The sequence below is a fragment of the Antennarius striatus genome, chromosome 3 (genome assembly GCF_040054535.1).
Source record: "Antennarius striatus isolate MH-2024 chromosome 3, ASM4005453v1, whole genome shotgun sequence".
Classification (NCBI taxonomy): Eukaryota; Metazoa; Chordata; class Actinopteri; order Lophiiformes; family Antennariidae; genus Antennarius; species Antennarius striatus.
Genome location: NC_090778.1, coordinates 15,106,039 through 15,130,789, shown reverse-complemented (window position 1 = coordinate 15,130,789; position 24,751 = coordinate 15,106,039). Strand labels below are relative to the sequence as shown.

Here is a 24,751-nt window from a genome sequence, read left to right as displayed (position 1 = left end):
AACATAATATTAGCATTTACAAAAATAAACATGATGTTGTTTTATTGTTTGGCTATCATTACATTTTAAGGCATGTAAACAGGAACACAGTGAAAACAAAAGCTTTGGCAGTGTTATTTCCTTTGTCTGGCACCACCTCTGACTGATTAGCTTACAGGCTACCTGAGTGAAACATCCTTTAATCATTCACTAATATCACGATGGATTATAAGTTAAGCATTAACAGTCATTGCCCACCCACACTTCCTTCCACTCTTGAATTGACATAATAAAAGTGTGAATGGAGTCAATTCCATAATTGTTATCATTGGTTTCATCTGTCATTGGGAACCCAGCGAAAACGGTACCCTCCTTGCTGTGTGATGGAGGTGAAGGCATGTCCACTAGGAAACACCTGAGTCCTAATGGTGCTGTGTTCTCTAACAGAAGTTCTGAAAGATGAGACACTCTCTTCAGGCTCTGCTCGGTCCAGGACGCTGTCTTTAGAAATAGACGTCTGCAGACCTGAGAATGAACCATACATGCGTATAGCCTCTGATTGCTGCTGTGGTTTTGTTCCAGCAGTGGCGTCATGCAGGACAGCATTACAGCGTGTGCTGATGTCCCTCAGCATGTCCTCTACCGATTCAGAGGACTCGGTTTCATATCCTTCATCCAGCCGCTGTCGCTTACAGGGACTCAGTGAAGTTCCATCACCACAGGGTATTACTGATTCTCTTACACATGGCTCTCTAACTGTCATAAGTTTCTGAAAGGAAATAGGTAAATTAAAGCCAGACAGGGCAAAGACAAGAGATTAGAAGCTGAAGTTTATCCAGAAAGAATGTGTGTCCACATATTTAGTCATACTCACTTCTAGAACTGATGCCAAGTTCTTTGCCCGACTGGCCAGCTGCCTAAGGTGAAGGTTTCTCTCCTGAAAGGAATCAATTTCTTCTTGTTTTTCCTGCAGAATTTCATGGCGCTGCAGGCAAAAAGGAGGCAGATACATTCACTCATGTTGACATGGAACACAGATTCAGAGGCCTATGGTGCATCTTCATCTTTAGAAGATGTACAGTTATTTTACAGCATTAAATTGCATACCTATTACATCATATGATAAACACCACACTACATTGAACTATTGAACTGTCCCCGTGTCATAAATCATAATGTCATAAATCACATTCTAACCTGATTGTTGACTTCAATGGAATCTTCTAAGGCCTTGCCGTGGTAATGGGCAATGTCCCTCCACACAGTTTCCTCTTGTAGATATGAGTGACCTGCTTCTGAAAATGAGCGAACCAGACTGTCTTCTGAAGAGAAGTCCCACTGAGGGGTGAGAGGAGGAATGACACATCCATGAAACGGTAGAAGTTCACCTGGAGACAGACTGCTCTCCAGTGTGGCAGGAGAATCTGACAGAGACAAACACTCAAGTTGATGATCACATAATAATTTATAAGAAATAATAATGACAATCGGAGAACATATTATTATTATTATTATCATCATCATCATCATCATCATCATTATTATTATTATCCTTAACACCACACCAGATATTACTAAAACAATTGTTTACTAACCTGCAATGAAATCCAGCGCATATCTCCCAAAGTCTTGGACATGTGCATTGGTTTCATTCACCTGTGAATGAGTGAGAATTAAGATTAATACATGCATATATGTTTGAAAATCTCAGTCGACAAGGGAATCATAGCTGCACCAGACCTGGAAATCCCAAAAAAACCCAGAAGGCCAATGTGGCATAAAAGTGGAACATGTCTTGGTGGTCATTTCTGCCAGTGCGCCGTCAGGAGTGGTTTGGGTGAACGGTGAGTCGTGCCAAATAGGCTACCTGTGGACAAAACTTGTGAGGTCCGCCCAATTAGCGGTACTCTGCGTGTCATGAGTAAACAACAGTGTCATTCAGGAGGAATTCCAGCACATCGAACATTAACAGCCAGCGAGGGGTGACGGTCTGCCGCGCCACATCTCTGCTGTCGGTGGAATGTGTTGGAAAATGCGTGGATATGCAGGAGAAATTGCACACAGACACAGACACAGACACAGACACAGACACACACACACACACACACACACACACACACACACACACACACACACACACACACACACACACACACACACACACACACACACACACACACCTCTCACCTGTGAGCCGATGGAGTCGTTCTCTCTTCTCACGCCAGACCCGCAGTCCTCCAAATCATCCCATGCAATTGTTGGAAATGCTGTGGGAAAATAAAGCTTATGTGTCAACTATTGATGTAAATTTATTTAACCATAAATTGTAATTGTTTTCTTTTTGGTAGCTATGACAATATTAGCGATGCGCGGGGTCTACCTTGGTCACTGACGTAGGGGAGCTCCACGTACACGGACACTGGACTGCTGCTTCTCGGCACCAGTACTTTATCCTGCAGAAAAATCACGTTAACGCCACTAAACACAGTTGTGTGTGTCTTATTGTAAGGATCAGTGTTTATGCTTACTGAAGCTCTCCTCCTCATCATATCGAACACCTCTCTGTCTCTTCGGATCTCCATCGGCGCTGCTCCGGACCGGACTGAGGATTCATGGTCGAAGTTGGAGATGATATATAGAACGAATTCTCCCGGTGAGAATCTTTCCATGCCGCGGCTTCACACCTTTGGCCCAATCAAATGCTACTTATGCGGTCTCCTGGGAGTGACCGCGTCCCCCTGGAGATTAAACTGGCGCTGATTAACGGTTTTCTGGTTCCGAGGTGCAAAGTGGTAGCGCGCATAACGGCGCCATTCGGCCCGCAGCAGGTGCGCCCCTGCGTCAGACCCGCCTCCCCCCCTCCAGATTTACCCCTGCCAGACGCACATGTACGGTGATCTCACCGGATTCTCTCAATTTTACATCATGATTTCCAATTTTTCGTTATGACATACGATTCCGTTCGTGATTTATATGCATTTGTGCGTAAATATTTAGTCGAATTAGGTCAAGGCCTGTTGCTACATTTAAAGCAAAGTGGAAAAGGAAAAGAGCAATTAAATCCGACAGCTCCGTATACACTGGTGACAAATGCCCCCAATTAGTAAACAAACAAGAGTAATCCTTGTTGGCCCTCAATGCTGAATGTACCTGTGTGGTCGGCACTGTGTCAGCAGGCCGAGATGCCACGCGTAATGGATTATCAGCGAGCCCCTCAATAGACCAGACTATTGGCGCAGCTCAAACACTGATACCACTGATAAGCAAAATAGTGGAAGTGACCCCGCGGTAAACCGCTGCAACAGCCTGCAAGGGACAACAGCCTGCAAGGGACAACAGCCTGCAAGGGACAAACATCACATGTGCCGTGAGGAAAAAACTGTAAGACGTTTTTCATCCCTCACATTAAATTTAGTTTGTTGTGAATGGGTTATTTTTCTCAGCGTTTAAAAATCTAACACACTAGTCAACCTAAGTGATTATAGTTATTTATTTATTTATTTATTTATTTATTTATTTATTTATTTATTTATTTATTTATTTATTTATTTATTTATTTATTTATTTATTATCTTTTAACAGCGGGAAGTCTCGAAAAGAAGAGCTGATCAAATCCTGACAGATTCGAGGAAGTCTACGATTGTGAAATGAGAATCAATTTTCACCTTTTTCAACTATAGGAAAATTCCTTCGTTCCCCCCACTTTCATGAAATACAAATCCATGATAACCAATACATGAAGTTCCACCACTAAAGAACTGGATCCAGATCGAACTCATAAGATCCAGGAATTACATAGATATATTTATATAGGGAGAAATAAAATAATCATAATATAAAAGTATATGGAGAGGCATAAAGACATGGTATTTACACCAATGAGTATCATGCAGATACATTCAGACTAACTGAAATGGATCTCATATCTGGAAGGGGCAAGACTTTATATTGTAAAATAGATGTGGATGTACACATGCGAGAACTCTCATTTTTCTTTATAACTCCTAAATCTAAGATAAATTCTTGATTCCATGTTCTATAGGTCAAAGAATAATAGATTGGGCAGATCTGAGTAAAGTGACGTCACAAGTTTAAGTGAACGCTGATGAGAAGTTATGATATATTTTTGTTATATGAATGTCTTCTTCACAATATGATCTTATTATCAAAAGCTAAATTATTACACTGGTGTAAAGACTGAAAACATCAACAGCTGTTTTACATATCAACCCAAAGTTTCCAACAACTGAAGTGTGTTGTCAAATACTATAAATGACATCAGTCATGGCTTCAAATTCTATTACATATTCAGAGACCAACACAGGTTGATTTGATTATTTATTTTATTAATAAAAAAATCAATGGATCACAACACAGTTTTGATTTCCTTCATTTAAGAGACAGCAAGGATACAGAGACTTATCAACCTGCAGTAAGTCCGTGCATAGACAATAAAAACGTAAATACACAATATTATAAACAAAATATATTAATATATTCAACATTCTGTTGAAAACAACAAATAGTTTATGAGGTATACATGATGTTTAGATCATGCTTCGAATGCATGTTGCACTGGATTCAATCCCTAGCATTTGCTAGAAATTGAACACTGACACTTAATTTCACATATTAGAGATCAAAATCTCCCGGTTTAATGAGACCAACAGCTTCAGGTTGTCTTTACATTCCTGGGCTAGACTGTAGGTTTCATCTCTCACAGACAGGAAGTGACCCTTAAATGAGGACAGCGAGTTGACATCAGATTGCTCATGGCTCCCAGATGACTGAGTAGAAGCCAGATGGATACATAGTTCATCCACAAAATTACTCCACAAATCTTCTTTTGACTGCATAGCTGTTTGCTCAACAAGGCCATGCTCAGTTTCCAGTAGGTCACTGGCAACCCAAAGTGCACAACCTGCAGTCAGAGATGGTGGATATTTGTTGAACGAATAGTCTGCCAGACTCAACTCACATACTTTTTGTGCAAGGTTGCTGCACTGCCTGGGTGTGTTTGTGCCTGGAATCATTTGTCCTAACCGGCTACCACATGCATTCTCTGATGAAACTTGGGTTGCTTCATGGCGGTTGGTGTAATAGTCCAAAAAGAAAGCCAGGGTGGGGGCGGCAAGGCAAAAATTTAGACGGAGGAGGATGACACACTCCAGGTTGCAGAGTTGCTCCCTAGTGAAGGCATCACAGCAGAATGACAGGAGACTGCTGATCCGTGGTGAGTACACCTCCACCTGGGTGAATACAGAGAAAGAGGTGGGTTACAGTTTATGAAATACAAAAAAAATCTCTCCTTCAAGGATTTCCCGTTCTCAAACAGGCACCTGTTTACTGGCCAGGAAGAGTGCAGTGACACCCAGTAGCTGGAAGCAATCAGTAGCCACTGGTGTGGATGCCAAAAACCTGTCCATGATGTTCACTGCCAGGCAGCAGCACTCAAAAGACAGATGTAGATGTTTGGTGACGGGAATCAGCCAGCTAACCAGCGTGCACCGCGCCTCGGCCGTCAGCTGCAAGTAAAGAAAAGTATGAGCAGCAGGTCCAACTCACAAATACTGTCATACTGTTTACTTCACATGTTTCATACATTCAGCCACTACTTATTACTTTTACGAAGACTTTCAGGAAACAGTTAAATTGAAGCCATAAGATGTGTAACCATATTGAGACACCTTGAAATTATTGCGCTACAATAAATTATAAAGCAATTAAATTGAGAAACACTCCTCCTCCTCTTACTACTACTACTACTACTACTACTACTAATAATAATAATCATAATAATCATAATTATAATAATATTTGGGGGGCATAATTTTTAGTCTGCAGATGTCTTCAATTTATATCTGATGATTTCAGTTGTGAATACAAGAGTGAGAACAATAATAAAAATATTTGTTATACAAGTACCCTAACACATATCATCTTAATTGTCTCATTTGTGTGTAACGGGTCTTATGGAGTACCTGTGGCTGGCGGGCCAAGCTCCTGCAGGGGTGATATCTCGCCTCCTTCTTCCTCTCAATCTTGTATCCGATGTCGCCGTACTGCAGGTACCATGTGGACGCATGTCCCGTCGGACGCTCGTCCGAACAGAAAGGGGACTCGTCTATTCGAGCCGCAGATGAACTCGGTGAGGATCTCACATCGTCCTCGAAACCGGAGTCACTTAGTTTGGACATAAATATCTGCTTCCTGCACCGGGCAGACCGACACCGCCGCACCGGTGAGAGCGCAGGAGTTGCGCCGTTTGTTCGTCTCCTTTTGTAAAGAGTGTCGAGGCCACAGTCACTGTTCGCAAAAGTCACCATTTCTTCTCTTGGTAATGTTCAAACCACAGCCACCATCCCTCCGTCTAACAAAGCTTCTGTCTGCTGGAGGGTGGTAGGGAGAGTTCCTTCTGGTGACGTCACTTTCCCGGGGTCTTCCCCGCTCATGCAAGGCACCTTTCTCCCGTTTCCCGGGTAACACAGTGTCAACAATGACTTAAAAGTGCCGTGTACAAATTAATTACTACAAGCCTTTAATCTTATTTCTGATTTTTTTTTAGCCTGTAAATCTATGTACGAGACAAAAAACATCCACTCCTACCAAAAGAAGGCAAAATATTTTCAAAATTGAAACGTGACTTTAAGTTTCACTAGAAATACGGATTGCACATTGTCTTTGTGTGCTTTTGTCTGTATCTCCAAAATCTGACACATATAAAAAAAGGTTTGAGTCCACATGTGAATTTTAGTAGCAGATGTGATGAAGAAAATTGAATTTTCATAAGGACAGTCTAAAAAGCATTTGTGGGTTATTATACTGCAAAACGGAATAACTACAATCTTTAACTAATATAATAAAGAAAAGAAAACACTAATTGAGAGGCGTCCTTTGACAAAGCCATTGTCAATAAAACTCGAGGAAGGAAAAAATAACTTCCATACAATGTCAAAACAAAATATTGGAAGTATTATTTTTACTAGAGATACAGCACTTTTGCTTTTATGTACACTGCGTCAAAAAAATGATGATTTGATGGATGAATGGATGGATGGACAGATGATGGATGTTATAATCCACAACGCTTTTTAAAAATGACAGTTTTTGAGATGAATTGTGGACACAATGTCTAATAAAAAGCACAAAATAATATTGTAAACTCCTTGTTGGAGGTAAGAACAATGAAAATGACACCGGGATGATGCCATTGTTTGTTCATAACTGCGCTAATATCACGATAGAATAATTGAGGAATTATGTCAAATTTCCAAGACAACTAATATGTCCCTAGCCGGTTTCCGTAAATCTGACAGAATGGTGCGCTGGGCGGAACCTTTACGCTTACGTTTACAAAACACACAGCCTGATCGCCACTTTGTAAACTCCTGGGGAAAACCAGCGATCATGTCAAGTCAGACTTGAACAACACTTCCACTGATGTTGTCCGAGCACTGGTTCGAAGCGTGTGCCGAGTAGGGTAGGGGGCGTTTCCGCAAGGCCCAGCTGATACCACGTGACTGATTCAGGAAGTGGTGCGGAATGTACCGCGAGTTTTGTCAGTGCTATAAACCCGTCAGACGCCACTCAAAATGTGGTTGCTTGATAGAGAGTTGCGGTCAGAGGGAGTTTGTAGACAGTCTGGAGAGAGTTCGGATAGAATTAGAGATAGTTTGGGGACAGGTACAGAAAGTTTAGTAGAAAGATTGTTTCTAAATAAAAAATATTGATGTGTCCCTTAAAGCAGTGGTCCCCAACCTTCTTAGCTCCACGGACCGGTTTCATCTAAGAATATCCTCACGGACCAGCCTTCATTTGCTCGATAATCGTTTGTTATTAGCTGTAGTCTAATAACAAATCATCTGCAGTGGTTTTATGTAAAATGCAGACAATAAACAACCTATTTTTTCCCCAAAAATTGATAACATCTTTGTAAACAAAAAGAAGAAGTAGACTAACTCTGTAAACGAAATAATTATATTTTAAAAAAAAACTCGATTCAAGTGACTGCACTGATTTATTTTGAAATATAGTGACTTACAATCAGTGCATTCAACGTAGGAGAAATACGGATCATTTCCAATTGAAGGGTGAACAAGTCAATCAAATAATCATAATTACAATAATGAGAATTAGTGGTTGGGGACCGCTGATCTAGAGGTAACGGGAGACAATGACGCCTGAAGTGTGTTCCAGACGTCCAGTCTACACCGCACTTTGGTTTTCTTTACGGTCACTGCAGAAAATCCCGCTTTACAAAGACAGGAGGTTGGAAACGGAAGCAGGATTTTCGATACTTTTTGGGTGATCTCAGGATAATATGGTTTGACTTTAATCCAGAACACTTGCGCAGTTGTGGGCGCTTAATTTAGGGCTGATAACCTGTCACGTGACCCAGACCTGTCAAGCGGGACAATGACTCATTCGTCTGTGCGTCATTCCACACATACGTCACTTTTCAAAATAAAACATCTTTAGACTGGTAATCACTAAAAAAAAGTCAAATGTTCTGTGCCGCCAGGTACCAAATGACCACAGACGTAGACGGATGTAACAGAGAATCTGGTAATTTTTCAAAGTAAAACATCTTTCAGATTCCGAAATAAATAAAACAGAATTAATGTACATTATCTTTTCTTTCCGGCGGCTCAGTACCAAATGACCCACGAATCGGTACCGGTCCGTGTCCCGGAGGTTGGGGACCGCTGCCTTAAAACTTAATCACTGGCCATCTCTCAACGTTTCAAAAGCACAATCATTGTCTTTAGCCCAACTCCAACCATTCTTGTCTCACTGCCATCACTAAATTGTAAATGTTTTACATACCTCTTTAGTCTGCTGACTGTTTCATTCCCAGGATTTCTGCAAAATGCCACACACTTCAGTCATGCCATCAGATATTTTAGCGTCCAGTAGGTGTCGCACTAGAGCACATGAAGCCTCAAGAAGCTTTGCACTGAGGGAACCAATTGGATGAAAGGCTTCAAAGCCTCATGAAGCCTCCTCTGCACATCACTACGAGTACGTACGCGAGGTATTAGATGACTTTAAAATTATTTATAGCTAGTTAGTGCCGCTGACTTTATGTCACAGCTGTTGGCTCCTAAAAACCGTAAGTAGTCAGTAATGCTAGCTGTTGTTAGCGTTTGTGCAGTTAGCTGTTTGTGTGTCTGAGCTACTAGCTTTAAGCTAAACAACAGAAACTGACTAGTTGAGCTCTTTAGGACGTGTCAAGTTAATTAACGTTGAATTATACGAAAATACTTATTTTTACACATCGTTTCGGTACTAGAGTGATTAATTAATGCGGTGTTCTGTCAAGAGGGAGGGTTAATTAACGCGAGTGGCAAATGAGACAGCAGGAGCTAGTTAGCTCGTTTATGCTAACCCAGTTCAATAGCAAGCACCTGTAGTCATTTAATTATTGGGCTAAAGTTACAATTATCCGGTCATTTAAGTCACTAATGTTAACTAAAGCTACGTTCGTGCGTTTGCAGCAACCTGCTGTTAGCACATTGACGGACTGACATGACCGATACCTTCGGTGTGGTGTCAAAAGTGTTAGTAATGCTTTTGTCCCCCCCCCACAGGAATTAAAATGTCAATTTAGTACTTCAGAACTCACATTCAGTACCAATAATAAGCTGAAAGTCAACCGGTCGAGGATACGAAGCGTGTGCTTCGTAGGAGGAAGTAAGGTATCATTTACGCTTTAAGAGACTAATCCACCGCTTTATTTGTAGGATCAACGTAGATTAGCATTCATTTCGGATGGTTTTATTCAATTGCAAAGTACTGCGACATTCTGGTCCGAATTACAGCGCTTGATAATTGATGTAAACGGGAGTTCCTGCACACACACACAAAAAAAGAGCAGCTAAAATAACATGGTGCTCTTTCAAAAAGGGATATCATTCAAATTTACAAGTTTGAGAGATGTTCCCTTGGAGGTTACAGCTTGTGTAGAGGACGTAAGGATTAGTTCAAAATAACTAAACATTTTATACTTCAGTTTTAGCGTAAGTGAACCATGGACCCTAACTCAGGCAGACCTTACCGGACCAGGCAAGGTGGCTGGGAGAGGGGAGGAACGACAGAACAGACTGAATGCTGGAGGACTCAGGACCCGGGTCAAGGGCAATGCTACAGATATGAGGGGAATCAGCAGGGCAGGAACCAGTGTGGGGCCTACCGGATTAGTCCCAGGAAAGGACCTCAGGGGCCGCTGAGCTACTCCCCAGGTGGATTCAGAGGTGGACACAGCCCCTCACAGAAGGATGATTTCAGACGGTTCTCAGGTTCGGAAAGTAGTGGTGGGAGTAGAGAAGATAAATGGAGAGAGCACTCTCATCACCAGCAGCCACACTGGAGGGGCAGATCACAGGGAGGTCCAAAGGAGGACAGAGAGCAGGGGAGGAGAGACACGACTGATGAAAGTGCTCATAATTCAGGTGAGGAATAGAAAACGAATGGGTGACATTTTCACCCACATAAAATTAACTCACTGGCTGCCAGTAAGTTAAATGTGTTAATTGTGTTTTTAAACAGGGAGGGTTGGGGGGGGCAGTCTGTCGGAGCTCGTCAGTGACAATCAGGCTTCTAATAATGGAATTTAGCAAAATTAGTAGTGATCCTTTTACGGAACAGTTAATAGTGAAAAGGAGGAAAACCGAGAAGTTACGGCAGCTTGAGATGCAACAGAGTTTGCGTATCTCGGAGCCCACCGACGAGAAAACACGGTGTCACTATGACACTAGTGATCGGTCAAGAACAGAAAGAAAACACCAATAAATGTCCAGAGCGTTGTCGTAAGTCCACTGCAAAGATCAATGGCTACAAACCTCTGGCAGCCAATGAGGCGAAGGTAGTCATGGGTGTCCTTACATTGGGGTGTATTGGGATTCTTTACTGTACAGTTCCTATCCACATCACAAATTACTTTCACTTTATGATTTTACTTATGCGGTACCAGCCAAAGGTTTGGAGACAGTCGAAAGAGAATGTGTCAAAAGTTTTTTTTACTGTAACTTTACTAATTGTTGATTCACAAAATCTCAAATACTTTTGACGGTTCTTTTTTCAAAAGGGAGAAGATGGAAAAACAGGAACAAGAAGAAAACTTGTGCTGAAGAGAACAGAGGCCTTGAAGAGATCCCAGCCTCGGCCAAAGACATGAGCGGTCTGCGACAAGCAGAGAGGCGGCTCAATAGAGACGAGATTTACTATCTGAAGAAGGTACAAACTGTACCCCAAATATTGCAGTCAAATCCATTTTATTTTCACCAGCCATGATAAAACGTCTGCTTTCAGGTTCTGTGCTCTGAGACATTATTTTGGTCTTTAAAAAAAAAAGAAAGTTTTCTGATTCTTTTCTTTTTTTTAAATGGAGTTATGAAGTGAATCATGAATTATAAACAAGTTATTGATTAAAAGATTAGATGAAATCTATTTAAACCTTTTAAGTCCAATCACTTCTTATTTGAGGGAAATCCATACTCTCATTTTTCTGTTTGTGAATCCTCTTGCTTTTTTAAAATTTTCATTTCATTTTAATTTCAGGTTCAGAAGTCCTCCAGCAACCCCAGTTCACTTTACACCTGCACTTTGTGTGATGTTGTCCTGGATTCTCTGTCAGTTGCTTACAGGCATATCAGAGACAAACGACACAAGAGGAAGGCCAAGGTGAGAAATTCCCCTTTTATGCAAATCATGATTTTCCTCAGATACATTTAATGATGGTGTAGTTTAGTCAGTGTTATGCAGCAAACTTGAAAACTTGTGTTATAGGAAAGGCAAGAGCAGGTGATGCTGACTGAGATTCAGCCTCCTGGGCCAGAGCAGATCACTGCAGTTACTGCTTCACTGGAGGCTGTTTTACGAGAACATGGGCTGAATGATGGGGATGTTGAGGAGAGACAATTTGTTGTTGGCATCATGCAAGACCTCCTTCTGTCTGTCCTGCCCGGTAGGTCCCTCAAGGAATAAATAATTGATGACAAACTGATGAGACATGAAGTCATCTAGTATCTTATAATGCTTTGTAGATGACAGACTATTTGTCATGTTACGTCATGTTTTGGGAGCTTTTTTTTCTACTCCACTAAATAGCCATCCTTACACAAAGTTCTGCAAAACTCTATAATGCAGTGTTTTACAGACTATATTTTGCTGAAGTTGAATATTTTAAAAGCTGTGGCATGACTTTTGTTTAACAGTGAACATAATCTTCCCATGGGAACAATTTTTGTTTCTTTCTAAAAGATGTTGTCACGTGGTTCATTATTCTGAGTTGTCTCAATTCTGATTGACATTACCCCCTCTGTCATTCTTATATCCATAGAGATCAGACTCAGGCTATATGGATCATCTCTTTCAAAGTTTGGATTTAAGGATTCTGATGTCAACATTGATATTCAGTATCCAGCTCATGTGAGTAACTCAGTTTGAGTTGGACAGTGGGAACTATTAATATATTTTCCCCACTTTTGCAATAATGTTCCTGCATATATCAGAAACAATTTAAATCTGAAAGAACTCGGCTGATTAGACAAATCAGACACACACGTTACTTGGTACAATTTGGAATACAGATCACTGACGGGTAATTGGTCAAAAATGGTAAATGCTTTATTTTCTGTATTTAATGTTGTTGTTACATATTCTCAGATTTAATATGTTATGATTTTGCTTGGACAACTTGGAAATTATGGCTTGGCCAATTTAATATGAAATTATTATTTGTTTGTTTTTTGTAGTTTGATTTTCAAGGTGATTGTTTTGTGGATGTTTAAATGAAGTTTGTAAGAGCCACCACATTCTTATACCCATATTTATGTTGTATGGAGGCTTTGAAATGGAATGTATTCACAGATGCACCAGCCAGATGTCTTGTTGCTGGTCAAGGAATCGCTGTCTGTGAGCCGTGAGTCTACTCTTATTCATTCAGTGGGAAGATTCTATCATAGGAAAGTCGTTCATTTGTGAGATTGTTCAAATTTCTGAAATAAAGCTTGTTGTGTACCCAGCTCTCTTTGTTGACCTGGAAGCTGATTTTCATGCCAGGGTGCCGGTGGTCATCTGCAAAGAGAGAAACAGGTGGGCAGCTCTTAGTATAGTAGTGATAGTTATGTCAAAATTAATGAATGGAACTTTGACTTGCAGGGATATTCAGGTTGGTCATTAATCAAGATTATATTACAAAATAAAAAGATATAATTAAGGTTTTATGAAACAATTAAAATGTTTTTTGTTTACTGTACTTGTAAAATCAAAATTGCTTACATCAGGGTTTCACAAGCACCAGAGCAAGCAGTGAACTGTTAATGAAAATGGAATTTGTTATTTTCCACAACAGTGGCCTTGTCTGCAAAGTCAGTGCAGGGAATGAAAATGCATTCCGGACCACCTCCTATCTCTCTGCTTTATGTCGCCGGGAGCATCTCCTTCTACCACTGGTGTTGGGCCTCAGACGCTGGGCCCAGGTATGTGTCTTGTTGATACCATGAACGATAGCTCACATCTCAAATTAAAAGATGAATAATTTTGTAATTTTTCTTGTTTAGATCTGTGTGATTGATCGTGCTGAGGAAGGTGGACTGCCACCATATGTGTTCGCCCTTATGGTTATATACTTCTTACAGCAGCGCACAGACCCCCTCTTGCCTACTTACCTGAAACATGAGGTGTGTTTCTTTGTGTTGTGCTTCAAAAAGTTCTTGTTCATGCTATTTGCCCCTTTTTTCCACCTACAGCTAATCTAATAACCTGATTATCTTTAGATTACGGTGTTTACACTCAGTAGACTGGCAGACTTCAGTCTCACACATGTTGAGGATGGATATTTACACTGGGCTTATAACCCTTCCTCCAAAGAGTCATCAAAGCCAGCAGAGAGCTCCTGTTTGACGGGAAAGGTAATAATAAAAACTCAATTGCAGGTTTTTATTTGAATAGTTTGATGTTCCCTTATATCCAATCATTTAATATATCATGTAATACTTTTTGTTTTCAACTGTGTTGGACAGTGGTTTTCAGTTTTCTAATACAATAGGTGATATCGTTATGAATGTCTTGCATCTCCTGTTGCATCTGATCACTTCCAATGCATTTGAAGGTGACCAAAATATGTATGATACTTTTTGAAGAAAAGTCTGGTCATATTGATGTTCACCCAGGGAAATTGATTGTTTATGCTTACTAGATGAACTACAGTCTTGATGACAACTTATTTAATCTACCATCCTATCTTTATATATTTCCTTCCAGGTGCCTCTGGTATTCCAAACTCCTCACCCGCCTGTGGAAATCGGGCTGCTTTGGATTGAAATGCTTCGCTTCTATTCTCTGGAGTTTAACATGGCTGACAATGTCATCAGTGTACGGACCAGTGCTGTTCTGTCCCGAGAGATAAAAGACTGGCCAAAGAAACGCATTGCAGTGGAGGGTCAGAAACTTTCACAATTTTAATTATTGTTCTATCTATTAATTGGCATTTTGTCAGTGTTGCTTTGAGAGGTTTTCTGGGCTGGTGATTAGCTCTTCATTGGTACTGAAACACACGTGAACTTGTTTAGGACTCTTAATTTTTTAAATAATTGACATTATTTAAATGGGATTTAAATACATTTAACAATAAATGATGTCACTATTTCAGACCCATTCGCAACCATGAGAAATGTGGCTCGCTTCGTGAACAGTCAGCAAATGTTTGAATATATCCTCCACTGCTTGAAAACGACATACAAGTACTTTGCACTGCCTCTCAATGCGCCTGCTTCAGGTCGCAAGGCACAAACGCAGAGTGAACACATTCAAGGAGCCGATGAGGCTCCTTCGAATGAAGATCCAGCACCAAGTTTTAGTCAACTAGGCAGTCAGTCACAGCACGCTGCAGACAATTGTCCCGAAGACTCTGATTGCATTATTGAGGAAGAGGAGGAAGTTGAAGAATACAGTGACTCTGATGATGAGACACATAAGGAAAAAGTGGACCGAGGCAAAAGCAGTCTCTCTGAGGATGAAGAGGATGAAGATGGAGATATTTATTTGGACGCGTCTAACAGACAACATTTGGACAGCTTCACCACAGAGGATGAGGACATTTTCCCCGTGGATGAATTCTCAGGGGGGGAGCTCCTGTCCGATGAGGAGGGGCCAGAGTTTGACACACCCGGCTCAATGGATGAAGACGAGGTAGAGTTGGCGCTTGTGAATCTTTCACCTCCATCTTCAGAGGATGTCATTAAAAAGGAGAACCAGGAAAATAAAACCCCCAAACAGAAGACACAGTCCTATGACTTTACCAAGCAAGCTTTCACCAGAGGGAAGGTAATTTTTCTTTCATTTTCATGAAAAAAGAATAAATTTTTTATATATATATATATATATATAAATCGCGGATAAAATTTATAATATGCCTAATCCAAATTAAACTATCTTCAATCTCTTAGTCACACATGGTTGTGTGCAGCTTATGCAAACGTGATGGACATCTAAAGAAAGACTGTCCGGAAGATTTCAAGAAAGTGCAGCTGGATTCTTTACCCCCACTAACCCCAGGTTTTCTCAGCATCCTGAACAAAGTCTGTGAACAGTGTTCCAGTGAGTATCCTATGGCTGCGTAGGTATTTGTGTCAGAGATAATTGTATTGATGGGGATGAAAAAATGCCGTTTACCTAAATGTTGTTTTTTTTTGTCAAATATTTAGCAGTGTTACAAGAGAAATACTGTTGCACATCTTGAATATAATTTACTTATAAAAGTAAAGCTTCCAATGTAAATATTCCTGAAAGGCATTTGGTTGTATCTAGCTGTTGCGTAAGCCTGTTTGAACAAGGGATTACAAACTGATAGTTTCCACAAGTACAACAATGTCTTTTTTAATATGTGAGAACAATTATTACATCTGACATCCTGTGGACTGTTTTGGTTGTGTAATGAAGCTGGTCACTGGTCTGATCCGAGTACGGTGTGTGTCTCCTTCTTTAGCTGACTTCGCCCCAGATGAACTGGAAATGGAAGTAAGAGAGTGCATCCTTCAAGATCTGGAGGCTTTTGTCCGACGATTTTTTGCTGGTGAAGTATACCACAAACTTCACATTTAGTATCTTTATGGTTTCAAAGTGAAACTAGTATGATAGTCCATGAAACAATCTTGATTCACTGGCTTATTTACTTCATTAAAATAGTGAATCTGACAAATCATGTTTTCATGTTCAGGGGCTCGGCTGCAACTCTTTGGATCTTCTAAAAATGGCTTTGGCTTCAGACAGAGCGACCTAGACATCTGTATGGTGCTTGAAGGACAAGAGGGCATAAATGTGAGTAGTCAGTTAATCGCAGTGCGAGACTTATTTCCATTATTTGTTTGCATGAGGGTTTGATTTGTTAATGTTAAGTGGAAAATAGACAATCGAACTCTTGAATAAGCATTTAGTTAATGGACAGAGATGTAATTTGAGGGTATTCTGTTTTAATTGTAGTTCAGAGAAAATAATGCTGAATGAATTTCCTTCACAGGATAGTGATTGCATTTGTATTATTGAAAACCTGGCAAGAATGCTGAAGAAACATCAAGGTTAGTAATCAGTTAGATTGTGTTTTATTTATGCAGATCCAAAGACTCACATCTGACTCAAAGAGATTAGAATCTTACTACACTACCTTTAGTACCTCGGCTCAGAAATGGAACACTCTCCAAAAAACCCATTGTTTCTGTGTAACAGATTTGAAATCTTGGGGTAAAAAGAAAACAAAACAAAACATTGCTTCAGCGGCTCATAGCGGGCTCAATGGTTTCATCAGGGATTTCCCCACAATTATTTAAAAAAAAAAATCATTGCAAAGTATGATTATAAATTACAAATGTGTAAAAAACATTAAAATATAAAAGCACAACATTTTTCTTACTTCTACATCTGCACCCTGTCATCAGGGGTGAGGAACGTCCTACCCATCACTACTGCAAAAGTACCCATCGTTAAGTTCTACCATCTTAGCACTGGCTTGGAGGGGGACATTAGCCTCTACAACACTCTGGTAGAACTTTTTAAACTTCTCTATCTTTGTTCAAATCTCATATTCATAAAAAGATAAATAGTTTTACTTTAAGTCACTTCCAAACAGTCTAAGACTGATGTCTCTTCTCAGGCCCTGCACAACACGCACCTGCTAGCTTCCTATGCTGCCATTGATAGGAGGGTGAAGACCCTCTGTTATGTCATGAAGGTTTTTGCCAAAGTGAGTATGCTTTATGTATTTCCAACAGATACGGGGTCTGGATATATTTTTGATCCTGAAGTATTGAGTTGCATTTTGATCATGTGTATATATTGCATCATGAGGTTTTTTTTTTGATTACAGACTTGTGACATTGGGGATGCTTCACGTGGCAGCCTCTCATCCTATGCCTACACTCTCATGGTGCTGTTCTTTCTCCAGCAGAGGGACCCACCAGTTATCCCCGTGCTTCAAGAGGTAGTATTTGGACTGTTTTAATTATGTAGTAAAAACTTACGAGAACTATATTTTTATCTCTAAACACACTTTCAGTTTGAAAATGTTAAGGCAAATCAACTTTAACACATAATCTGTGTTCCCGCTTGAAAAATCCAGTTTTCTCTCAGGTTTACAGTTTACTCTCAGGTTTAGGTTTATTCATCAGTCAAATAGCCTTCAGTGATTTTTTTGGTTGTGGTGTTGAACTGTTCAAGAACAGATCAGATCTCTGCCAACATTATGTTCTCTTTTTTTTCTTTTTAAAAAAAATCTCTGTATTGTTAGTATGCAAACATAAAATTGACCTCTCTGATACTGGACATCCACAAACATCAACTCCACTGTCTGTTGCAGATTTACGATGGACAGAAGAAGCCAGAGGTGCTAGTTGATGGTTGGAATGTGTACTTCTTTGATGACTTGAAAACACTTGTGAGTGCTGTATAATTTTACACATAATCTGTGCGTGACACCCAGTATGCATTACAGCATCTTTAATATCGCTTCAATATCGTCTTCCCCCTGCAGCCCAGTCGTTGGCCACACTATGGGAAGAACTCAGAGTCTGTTGGGGAGCTGTGGCTCGGCCTGCTGCGCTTCTATACCGAAGACTTCGACTTCAGAGAGCACGTTGTTTGCATCCGTCAACACGCCTGCCTCACCACCTTCAACAAGCAATGGACATCCAAATATATTGTCATTGAAGGTCCGTTTGTGTGACAAAGACTAACTGTTTTGTTTTGGCACTTTGGGAATCAGTACTATCATGAAATGATTGTTAAATGAGTGTCACTAATAACAGAGTACCCTTTTATAATGTTTCTGAATTGAAATGGCTTCAGTATAAATGTGCGGCAGGTTTTTTTACATAGAAAAAAAACAAGTAAATCTGTAAGTTCTTTTCTCTTTGTTGATACTACAGATCCATTTGACCTAAATCATAATCTTGGTGCTGGGCTTTCCAGGAAAAGTAAGACTATTTTTGTATTATTGCCTTTTATCATTTTTGTTTTCTTGTCCTGCTCTGTCTTGTGTAATTTTTCTTTCCAGATGTTTCTCTGATGTGTCACTTCTTGTTTTTGCCATTTTAACAGTGACGAACTTTATCATGAAGGCTTTCATTAATGGCAGAAAGGTGTTTGGCACACCAGTAAAAGCCCTTCCTCCTGCATACCCCAATTACCAGGTACTCTGTCTACACACCAGATTTGGTTTTTGAAGGGTTCTGTTGGGTTTCACTGCAACAAACTTATTCGGGCTCCTGAACCTAGCGGCTCCTCTCTCTCCTGCTAGAGCGGTTCTTTTGTGTTTTTTTACTGCCTGTGGGTCTGAGAGGACTAATTTCATCTGTGCTGTATCTCGTGCATATATGGTATAATTGACAATAAAGTTGACTATGACTGTTGGATAACTGAACCTGTGACTTGTCCTGGTCTATGTCAGGAGTATTTCTTTGATCCTGAGGTTTTGACTGAGGGAGAAGTGGCTCCTAATGACCGCTGCTGCCGCATTTGTGGGAAGATCGGCCACTTCATGAAGGACTGTCCCATGCGTAAGAAGTAGGTGTATCCGTGCTGCTTAAATGGATTTGCCACGGTGTTAATTTTCAGATAAATGTCTCTGTATCAAACTAAATGATTTTGATCTTTTTGTCCAAGGGTGAAGTATAGAAAGGATGTGGAGAGAGTGTCAGAGCACTCCTGGGACAAAGTGGATGCAGGAGGAGTTTCCAAGGATCCAGTCAGACATAATAACGAGAACTGGAGGAAAAGAGAAGCACTGGATGTACGCTGCTGCTACCTGTGTGGGTCGAGTTCCCACATCAAGAAGGACTGTCAGCTATACAGAGGCCCTGCAGGTTGTTTCAAGACTTTTTTTCCAATGATGTTGTATATCCTATAATAGAAATTTTGTGATTTTGTTTTAAATTTGAGAAAATGGAAACAGACACTGACTATACATTGATAATGTAATAAGGAGATGTCATTGCATTGGTTGCTTTAATCTTTGTCATTTGGCAGGTAATGTGAAGATGGAAAACTTTTCTTCCTCCTCTTCATCCCACTTGAGAAACTTGAGAGAAAAAGAGAAACAGGTGAGATCTCAGTGAAAAATGTAAAACATTTCTGACCTACCTTGTAGGAGATTATGTAGTTATGTTCAAAATAATAGCAGACCCTCAACAGTAGCAAGATAAATCACTGTTTTTGTTACAATTTCAACCTTGGCGCCGCAAGTAAGTTTCTGGATGGTATAGTAAAGGTATAGAAAACCAACAGGCCTGCCGTGCATTCTACTGATTCTGTAAAACTGAATGATTAACTGTGAGGGATTTGTTCAAAAAAATAGCAGTGGTGAGTTCAAATAGGGAGGGCCTGGATTCTGTGGGGGAAAAAATGTTAACAGGTTCTTATTTAAGGATCAAGGCAGCTGACATTATATACGCTGGCTGTGTATTTGTCCTGAAAACCCCAGTAAAATGGGTCATTCAATACACTGTTCTGATGAAGAGTGTTTCTTAATATAGAAAAAAACCTAAAAAGAAGTGCAGAAACTTAAAGGGCTGTTTAGCTAAAATGATATTAAACGCTTTAAACTGGCAGCCAAAACCAGAAAGACGAGGACGAAAAAGAAAAACAACTTCTCGAATGGATCAGGGGATAACCACACTGGCAAAGGCTCAGCCAATGATCAGCTCCATGAGGATCAGAGAAGATCTAAACGTGCCTGTGAGTATTGTTACAGTCAGACATCTATGTGATGCTAATCTACCAGCGAGAAGCCCCTGCAAATTCCCATTGTTAAAAAAAGACACATGCTTAAGCGGTTACAACTTGCCAAAGAACACATTGACTACCCTAAAAAGAAATGGCGTAATATTGTTGGACCGATGAAAGTCAGATTGTTCTTTTTGGTTCTAAGTGCCACAGACAGTCTGCCAGACGTCCAACAAACTCGGGATTGAATCCACAGTACACAGTGAAGACTGCTAAACTTGGTGGTCCAAGCATAATTATATGAGGATGTTTCTCATACTATTGTATCAGTTCTATTTATCACACACCAGGGATCATGGATCGGTTTGAGTCCATCAGATTACTGGAAGTAGTCATGTTGCCATATGCTGAAGAGGAAATGCACCTGAAATGTGTGTTTCAACAACACAATGACCCCAAACACACCAGCAAGCGAGCAAAATCATATTTCCAGACAAACAGCATCCAACTAATGGAGTTGCCAGCACAATCTCCAGACCTAAATCCCATAGAAAACTTGTGGGCTGACATAAAAACTACAATTTATGAGGCAAAACCAAGAAATAGTTAAACATAGTGCAATTGACCTGGGTTGCAACACTTGTTGACCGGTGCCAGAAGTTGGTTGACTCCATGCACCAAAGATGTGACGCAGTTATCAGAAACCATGGTTTTGTAACAAAAAATTAGTTTAGCATACTCAGCAAAGTTTCTTTAAGAATTTCTTAGTTTGTACGGTGGACTTTTGAGTTTCCAAAGACCAATGTCAACACTGCTATTTTTTTGAACATTACATTTCTTGACTTTCTGGGAGAGATTATAAAATGTAATTTTTTTGAATTTTCTTGCTTTGAAATTTAATGTGCAGTGTCCCCATTACATTTGTGTTCATTAAAGTACAATTTATTTGAATAGTTTTGACATTTACTCACCTTTTTAAAGGCACTATTATTTTGAGCACAACTGTACATGGCTACAGCTAGACCTTTAGTAATCTTCTGTTTTTCAGGGTCCATCTGTTCAAGAAGAGCATAAGAAGAGAAAGCCACAAAATGTGATATTAAGTCCACAAGCAGGTATGTGAGTTTACAATGAATGATAGATGTCCTGTTTTCAGTTGAATTGTTGATCACGTGAGATTGTTTTGCCAATCACGTTAGTCAGCAGGATCATAGGAAAAATACTATTGGTTGAGTCTCATGAAAATAAAAGGGTTTCGCATGGGCTAAAGACAAGGAGACACAGATTATTTTTACCTTTTAATAGCTGTTGTTGCAGCATTGCCCTGTATTCCTGCTGCCCACGTGCAGCTGTGGCTAAGTCCGCTAGATATCAATTTAAGAGAGGGACTGGAGTTATGGGTCACAATAAGGTTTAGCCTGGAGTTTTACTTCACACCCTCTATAGGAAGCAAGCCTCAGCAAAGTGAACAGTCTTAAACATTTATTGAACAGACCGGAACAAAGGGCTTTCCTATTAGAATTGGCATAAAATATGATTCTGTTTTTTTCTGGCCCATGCCCTACCTTTTAGACCAAGGCTTTGGAAGTCCATTCAGTATAATTTGTATGACACTGCTGAAGACTTAAAGCAACCAATGGATGTGGGTGAAAACAAGCTGCTGACAAGTTTAATACAGTCACATATTTGATCATAATGACACTTTAGAGTTGATGCTTCAGCTACTAGTTCAACATTTGATTGATTTAAATGTGTATTGCTTATTTGAGGTGAGTTCTGTGAATATAGGAAACATTTTCACCAAGATTCAGGCCCCATCCACACGGTGCCAGAAGTTTTTGAAAACTTAACTTTTTTCACCCAGCATAGAAAAAGATTTGCGTCCACTCGACAGCGTTTTCAAAAAGATCTCCGTCCACACTTATCCGCATCAGTGCGTTGATCAGCACGCAGGGGACGCCCCCGGATAGAGAAAGTTGCAGATACAGTGTCCACACGACAACTCAGACCCGCCGTTTTCAAAAAATTTCGCCTTCGCCAGTGTTTTCAAAAAGTTGCGTTTTCGTCCTGATATCTGCGTTGTCATGTGGACGGAAGGCGTAAACGCAACAAAAAAGTTGCGTTTTCAAAAAGTTTCGACATTGTGTGGAGGGGCATCAGACACAGCGTGAATTATCTGGTCTCTTTCCTTATCACTTGCAGGTCAAAAAGATGTTTTTGCATAACTTTTGACATTAGTTCTGCTTTCTTTTAGGTAGTTTAGCCTACAGAAATTTGGGTCGCTCTGGTCAGAAGAAGAACCCATTGGAATGAGCAGCAGCTGTGGTTACACATGGCACGTTTTTATGCTTGTCCAGGCAGACAGTAACCCAAAGTTCGGAAACCCTCGAGTCGGAAATGACCTGCTGGGCCAATGGGAGCCTGTTAAAAGCCAAAGCAAGGACACCTTCACTTGAAGCCAAATAAGGCCTTTTTATGTGAAACACACACCCCCCCTTCAAAAAAAAAAAATCTCCTTAGAGGAGCTTCTTAAATTTTTCATTTTAACAAGACAAGCCATTGTGTGGTCACCTTATGTCTTTGTTTACCTACACTGCCAGTCAAGGTGTATGTTTGTTTTTTTGTTGGTGTTTTTTTAAATGGTAGCATTTCAAGAAATTTCTCGCTGATTGGTGTGAAATATAAGTGATTGAGAAACGTCTGATGTATTACAGTACATAGGTTCGGTTTTCATCACTACGTAATGTATCAGCAGATGACATATTTGCCTTTTACAATTGATTTTATTGGTTCAGAAAAGATTATGAGGTAAGAAAACCACAACTGGTGATTAGACATCTTCTCTGCTCCCTCAAGAATCAGGGTCAGTTCAAATTCAACTAAATCAGACAGAAGTACCATTTCATTATTTTATTTTTATATGTTTTTAGGATGAATTTCCTGTTGAGATTTTACAAAAAAATACAATTTAAGAGTCATGGATTGTTAAAAAAAACAAACTTCCTGTAGTGTATCTTCTGCATAATTTTTAGTCCTCATCACTTTATCTGCACTGATATCTACTATTCAGTCTGTCTAACCTTGAAAGCATATGTGTTGAGAAAACAACCCAGTAGATTTTTTTTCAAGATCTTTTTGATTGTTTTGACACATGATGCCGTTCAACTTTCTTGAATAGGAAACAACAGAACGGTAAAATGGTTTGTTCTGATGACTCCGGCCTGTCTATGTCCTCACATAGGGACGTATAGTAGCTCTTGTTCAAGAATATAGTTAAGAAAGTTTAACACACACAGGTCCAACTGATTGTGTACACTGCTGCAATTTTTTTTTAACTTTATTTCTAATTTCTCATTTAGTTCAATGGCGGGATAAATGTATTTATTTGCCACAAAGGCTTCATTTTCTTGTAATGGTGCCACAGATGGGTAGCTGCACTGTGAGGGTTTACTCCCTTTAATTATGTTCATCAATGTCTCAAAGACCTGCTTATCCTATGAGTATGGACGGTCAGTCTTTATTGTTGTCCTAATGTAGCAGATTTTTTTTTTAAATGAACTTTGTTGTTGGAATCATCTGGTTTTAAAACAGCTTTGTTTTAATGTCAACCTTGAATTTTTAAAAAGATTTTTTTTTTTGTTTGACACAAATGCGAGATTTTGTTTGACATTTTGGTACCCAGTTCTGTCAGGAAAGTTTAATTTGCAATCCATTCAGTGTGAAAATATTAAACTAAAATCAAATCCCAGTCTGGAATATTTATTTGAAACCTCTTTGTGAATCATTTCTAAAAAAAAACTTGACCAACTCTGGCTTTTCTTTACTGACTATTGTACTGGTTAGTGTTTAAACACAAATGCACTAGTAATGTATTACTGCATTCCCAAGACATTGTATTTGTTGTGTGTATGACAGATTATTTTATTCTTAAGAATTGGGCAGCTCAAGAAATTTTATATAGTTCTCCTTTATCTGTGTGCAACAATTGGTTTTACATTCAGAGTTGTGGCAGCTTTATTCAGAGGAATAAAGCTGATAAGCCATACAATAAAGTTATAGGAAAGAGTTGTTGAAGCTAGTTTAAGGGCAGAAGTGAGCATTTGTGAGCAGCAGTATGGTTTCATGCCAAAAAAGAGTACTACAGATGTGGTATTTGCTTTGAGGATGTTGATAGAGAAGTACAGAGAAGACCAGAGGGAGCTGCATTGTGTTTTTGTTGATATGGAGAAAGTTTATGACAGGATGCCCAGAGAGAAACTGGAATTAAATGAAGTGTGGAGTGGCAGAAGTATGTTAGAGCGGTGCAGGACATGTATGAGGACTGTAAGACAGTGGTGAGGTGTGACGGAGGAGTTCAAGGTGGAGGTGGGACTGCATCAGGGATCAGCTCTGAGCCCCTTCTTGTTCGCTATGGTGATAGACAGGCTGACAGATGATTAGACAGGAATCTCCATGGACTATGATGTTTGCAGATGACATTGTGATCTGCAGTGAGAGCAGGGAACAGGTGGAGGAGAAGCTAGAGAGATGGAGGTTTGTCCTGGAAAGGAGAGGAATG

At 39.9% G+C, this 24,751-nt stretch overlaps 3 protein-coding genes across 5 annotated transcripts; 1 reads left to right on the top strand and 2 right to left on the bottom strand.

Annotated features, from left to right (window-relative positions):
* Positions 1–313: 313 nt before the first annotated feature.
* mcidas (multiciliate differentiation and DNA synthesis associated cell cycle protein) lies at positions 314–2,648 on the bottom strand. The gene is made up of 6 exons (XM_068310807.1): positions 2,360–2,648; positions 2,167–2,246; positions 1,575–1,635; positions 1,177–1,403; positions 854–964; positions 314–748 (listed from the first exon to the last, which is right to left on the bottom strand). Exons 1-6 carry the CDS (start codon positions 2,646–2,648, stop codon positions 314–316), a joined length of 1,203 nt encoding a protein of 400 aa, XP_068166908.1.
* Positions 2,649–4,554: 1,906 nt separating this feature from the next.
* On the bottom strand, positions 4,555–6,305 carry LOC137592542 (cyclin-O). Its single transcript, XM_068310806.1, has 3 exons — positions 5,961–6,305; positions 5,319–5,504; positions 4,555–5,228 (listed from the first exon to the last, which is right to left on the bottom strand). Exons 1-3 carry the CDS (start codon positions 6,303–6,305, stop codon positions 4,605–4,607), a joined length of 1,155 nt encoding a protein of 384 aa, XP_068166907.1. The 3' UTR covers positions 4,555–4,604.
* A 2,608-nt stretch (positions 6,306–8,913) lies between these two features.
* tut7 (terminal uridylyl transferase 7) lies at positions 8,914–23,935 on the top strand. Of its 3 annotated transcripts, none has more exons than XM_068311679.1 (29): positions 8,914–9,000; positions 9,992–10,430; positions 11,066–11,214; positions 11,539–11,661; positions 11,767–11,944; positions 12,320–12,408; positions 12,850–12,901; positions 13,005–13,074; positions 13,334–13,460; positions 13,542–13,661; positions 13,758–13,892; positions 14,245–14,422; positions 14,633–15,306; positions 15,429–15,579; positions 15,968–16,054; positions 16,199–16,299; positions 16,499–16,556; positions 16,914–17,017; positions 17,129–17,218; positions 17,342–17,455; positions 17,831–17,908; positions 18,005–18,182; positions 18,399–18,446; positions 18,571–18,662; positions 18,920–19,035; positions 19,135–19,334; positions 19,498–19,571; positions 21,242–21,308; positions 22,448–23,935. In XM_068311679.1, the coding sequence occupies exons 2-29, from the start codon at positions 10,010–10,012 to the stop codon at positions 22,504–22,506; spliced, it is 3,933 nt and encodes a 1,310-aa protein (XP_068167780.1). In that variant the 5' UTR covers positions 8,914–9,000; positions 9,992–10,009; the 3' UTR covers positions 22,507–23,935. The 3 variants fall into 3 exon arrangements, with proteins under 3 accessions (XP_068167780.1, XP_068167782.1, XP_068167781.1); XM_068311681.1 differs by having other exon boundaries at positions 8,922–9,013; XM_068311680.1 differs by having other exon boundaries at positions 8,975–9,091.
* The last annotated feature ends 816 nt before the right edge of the window (positions 23,936–24,751 follow it).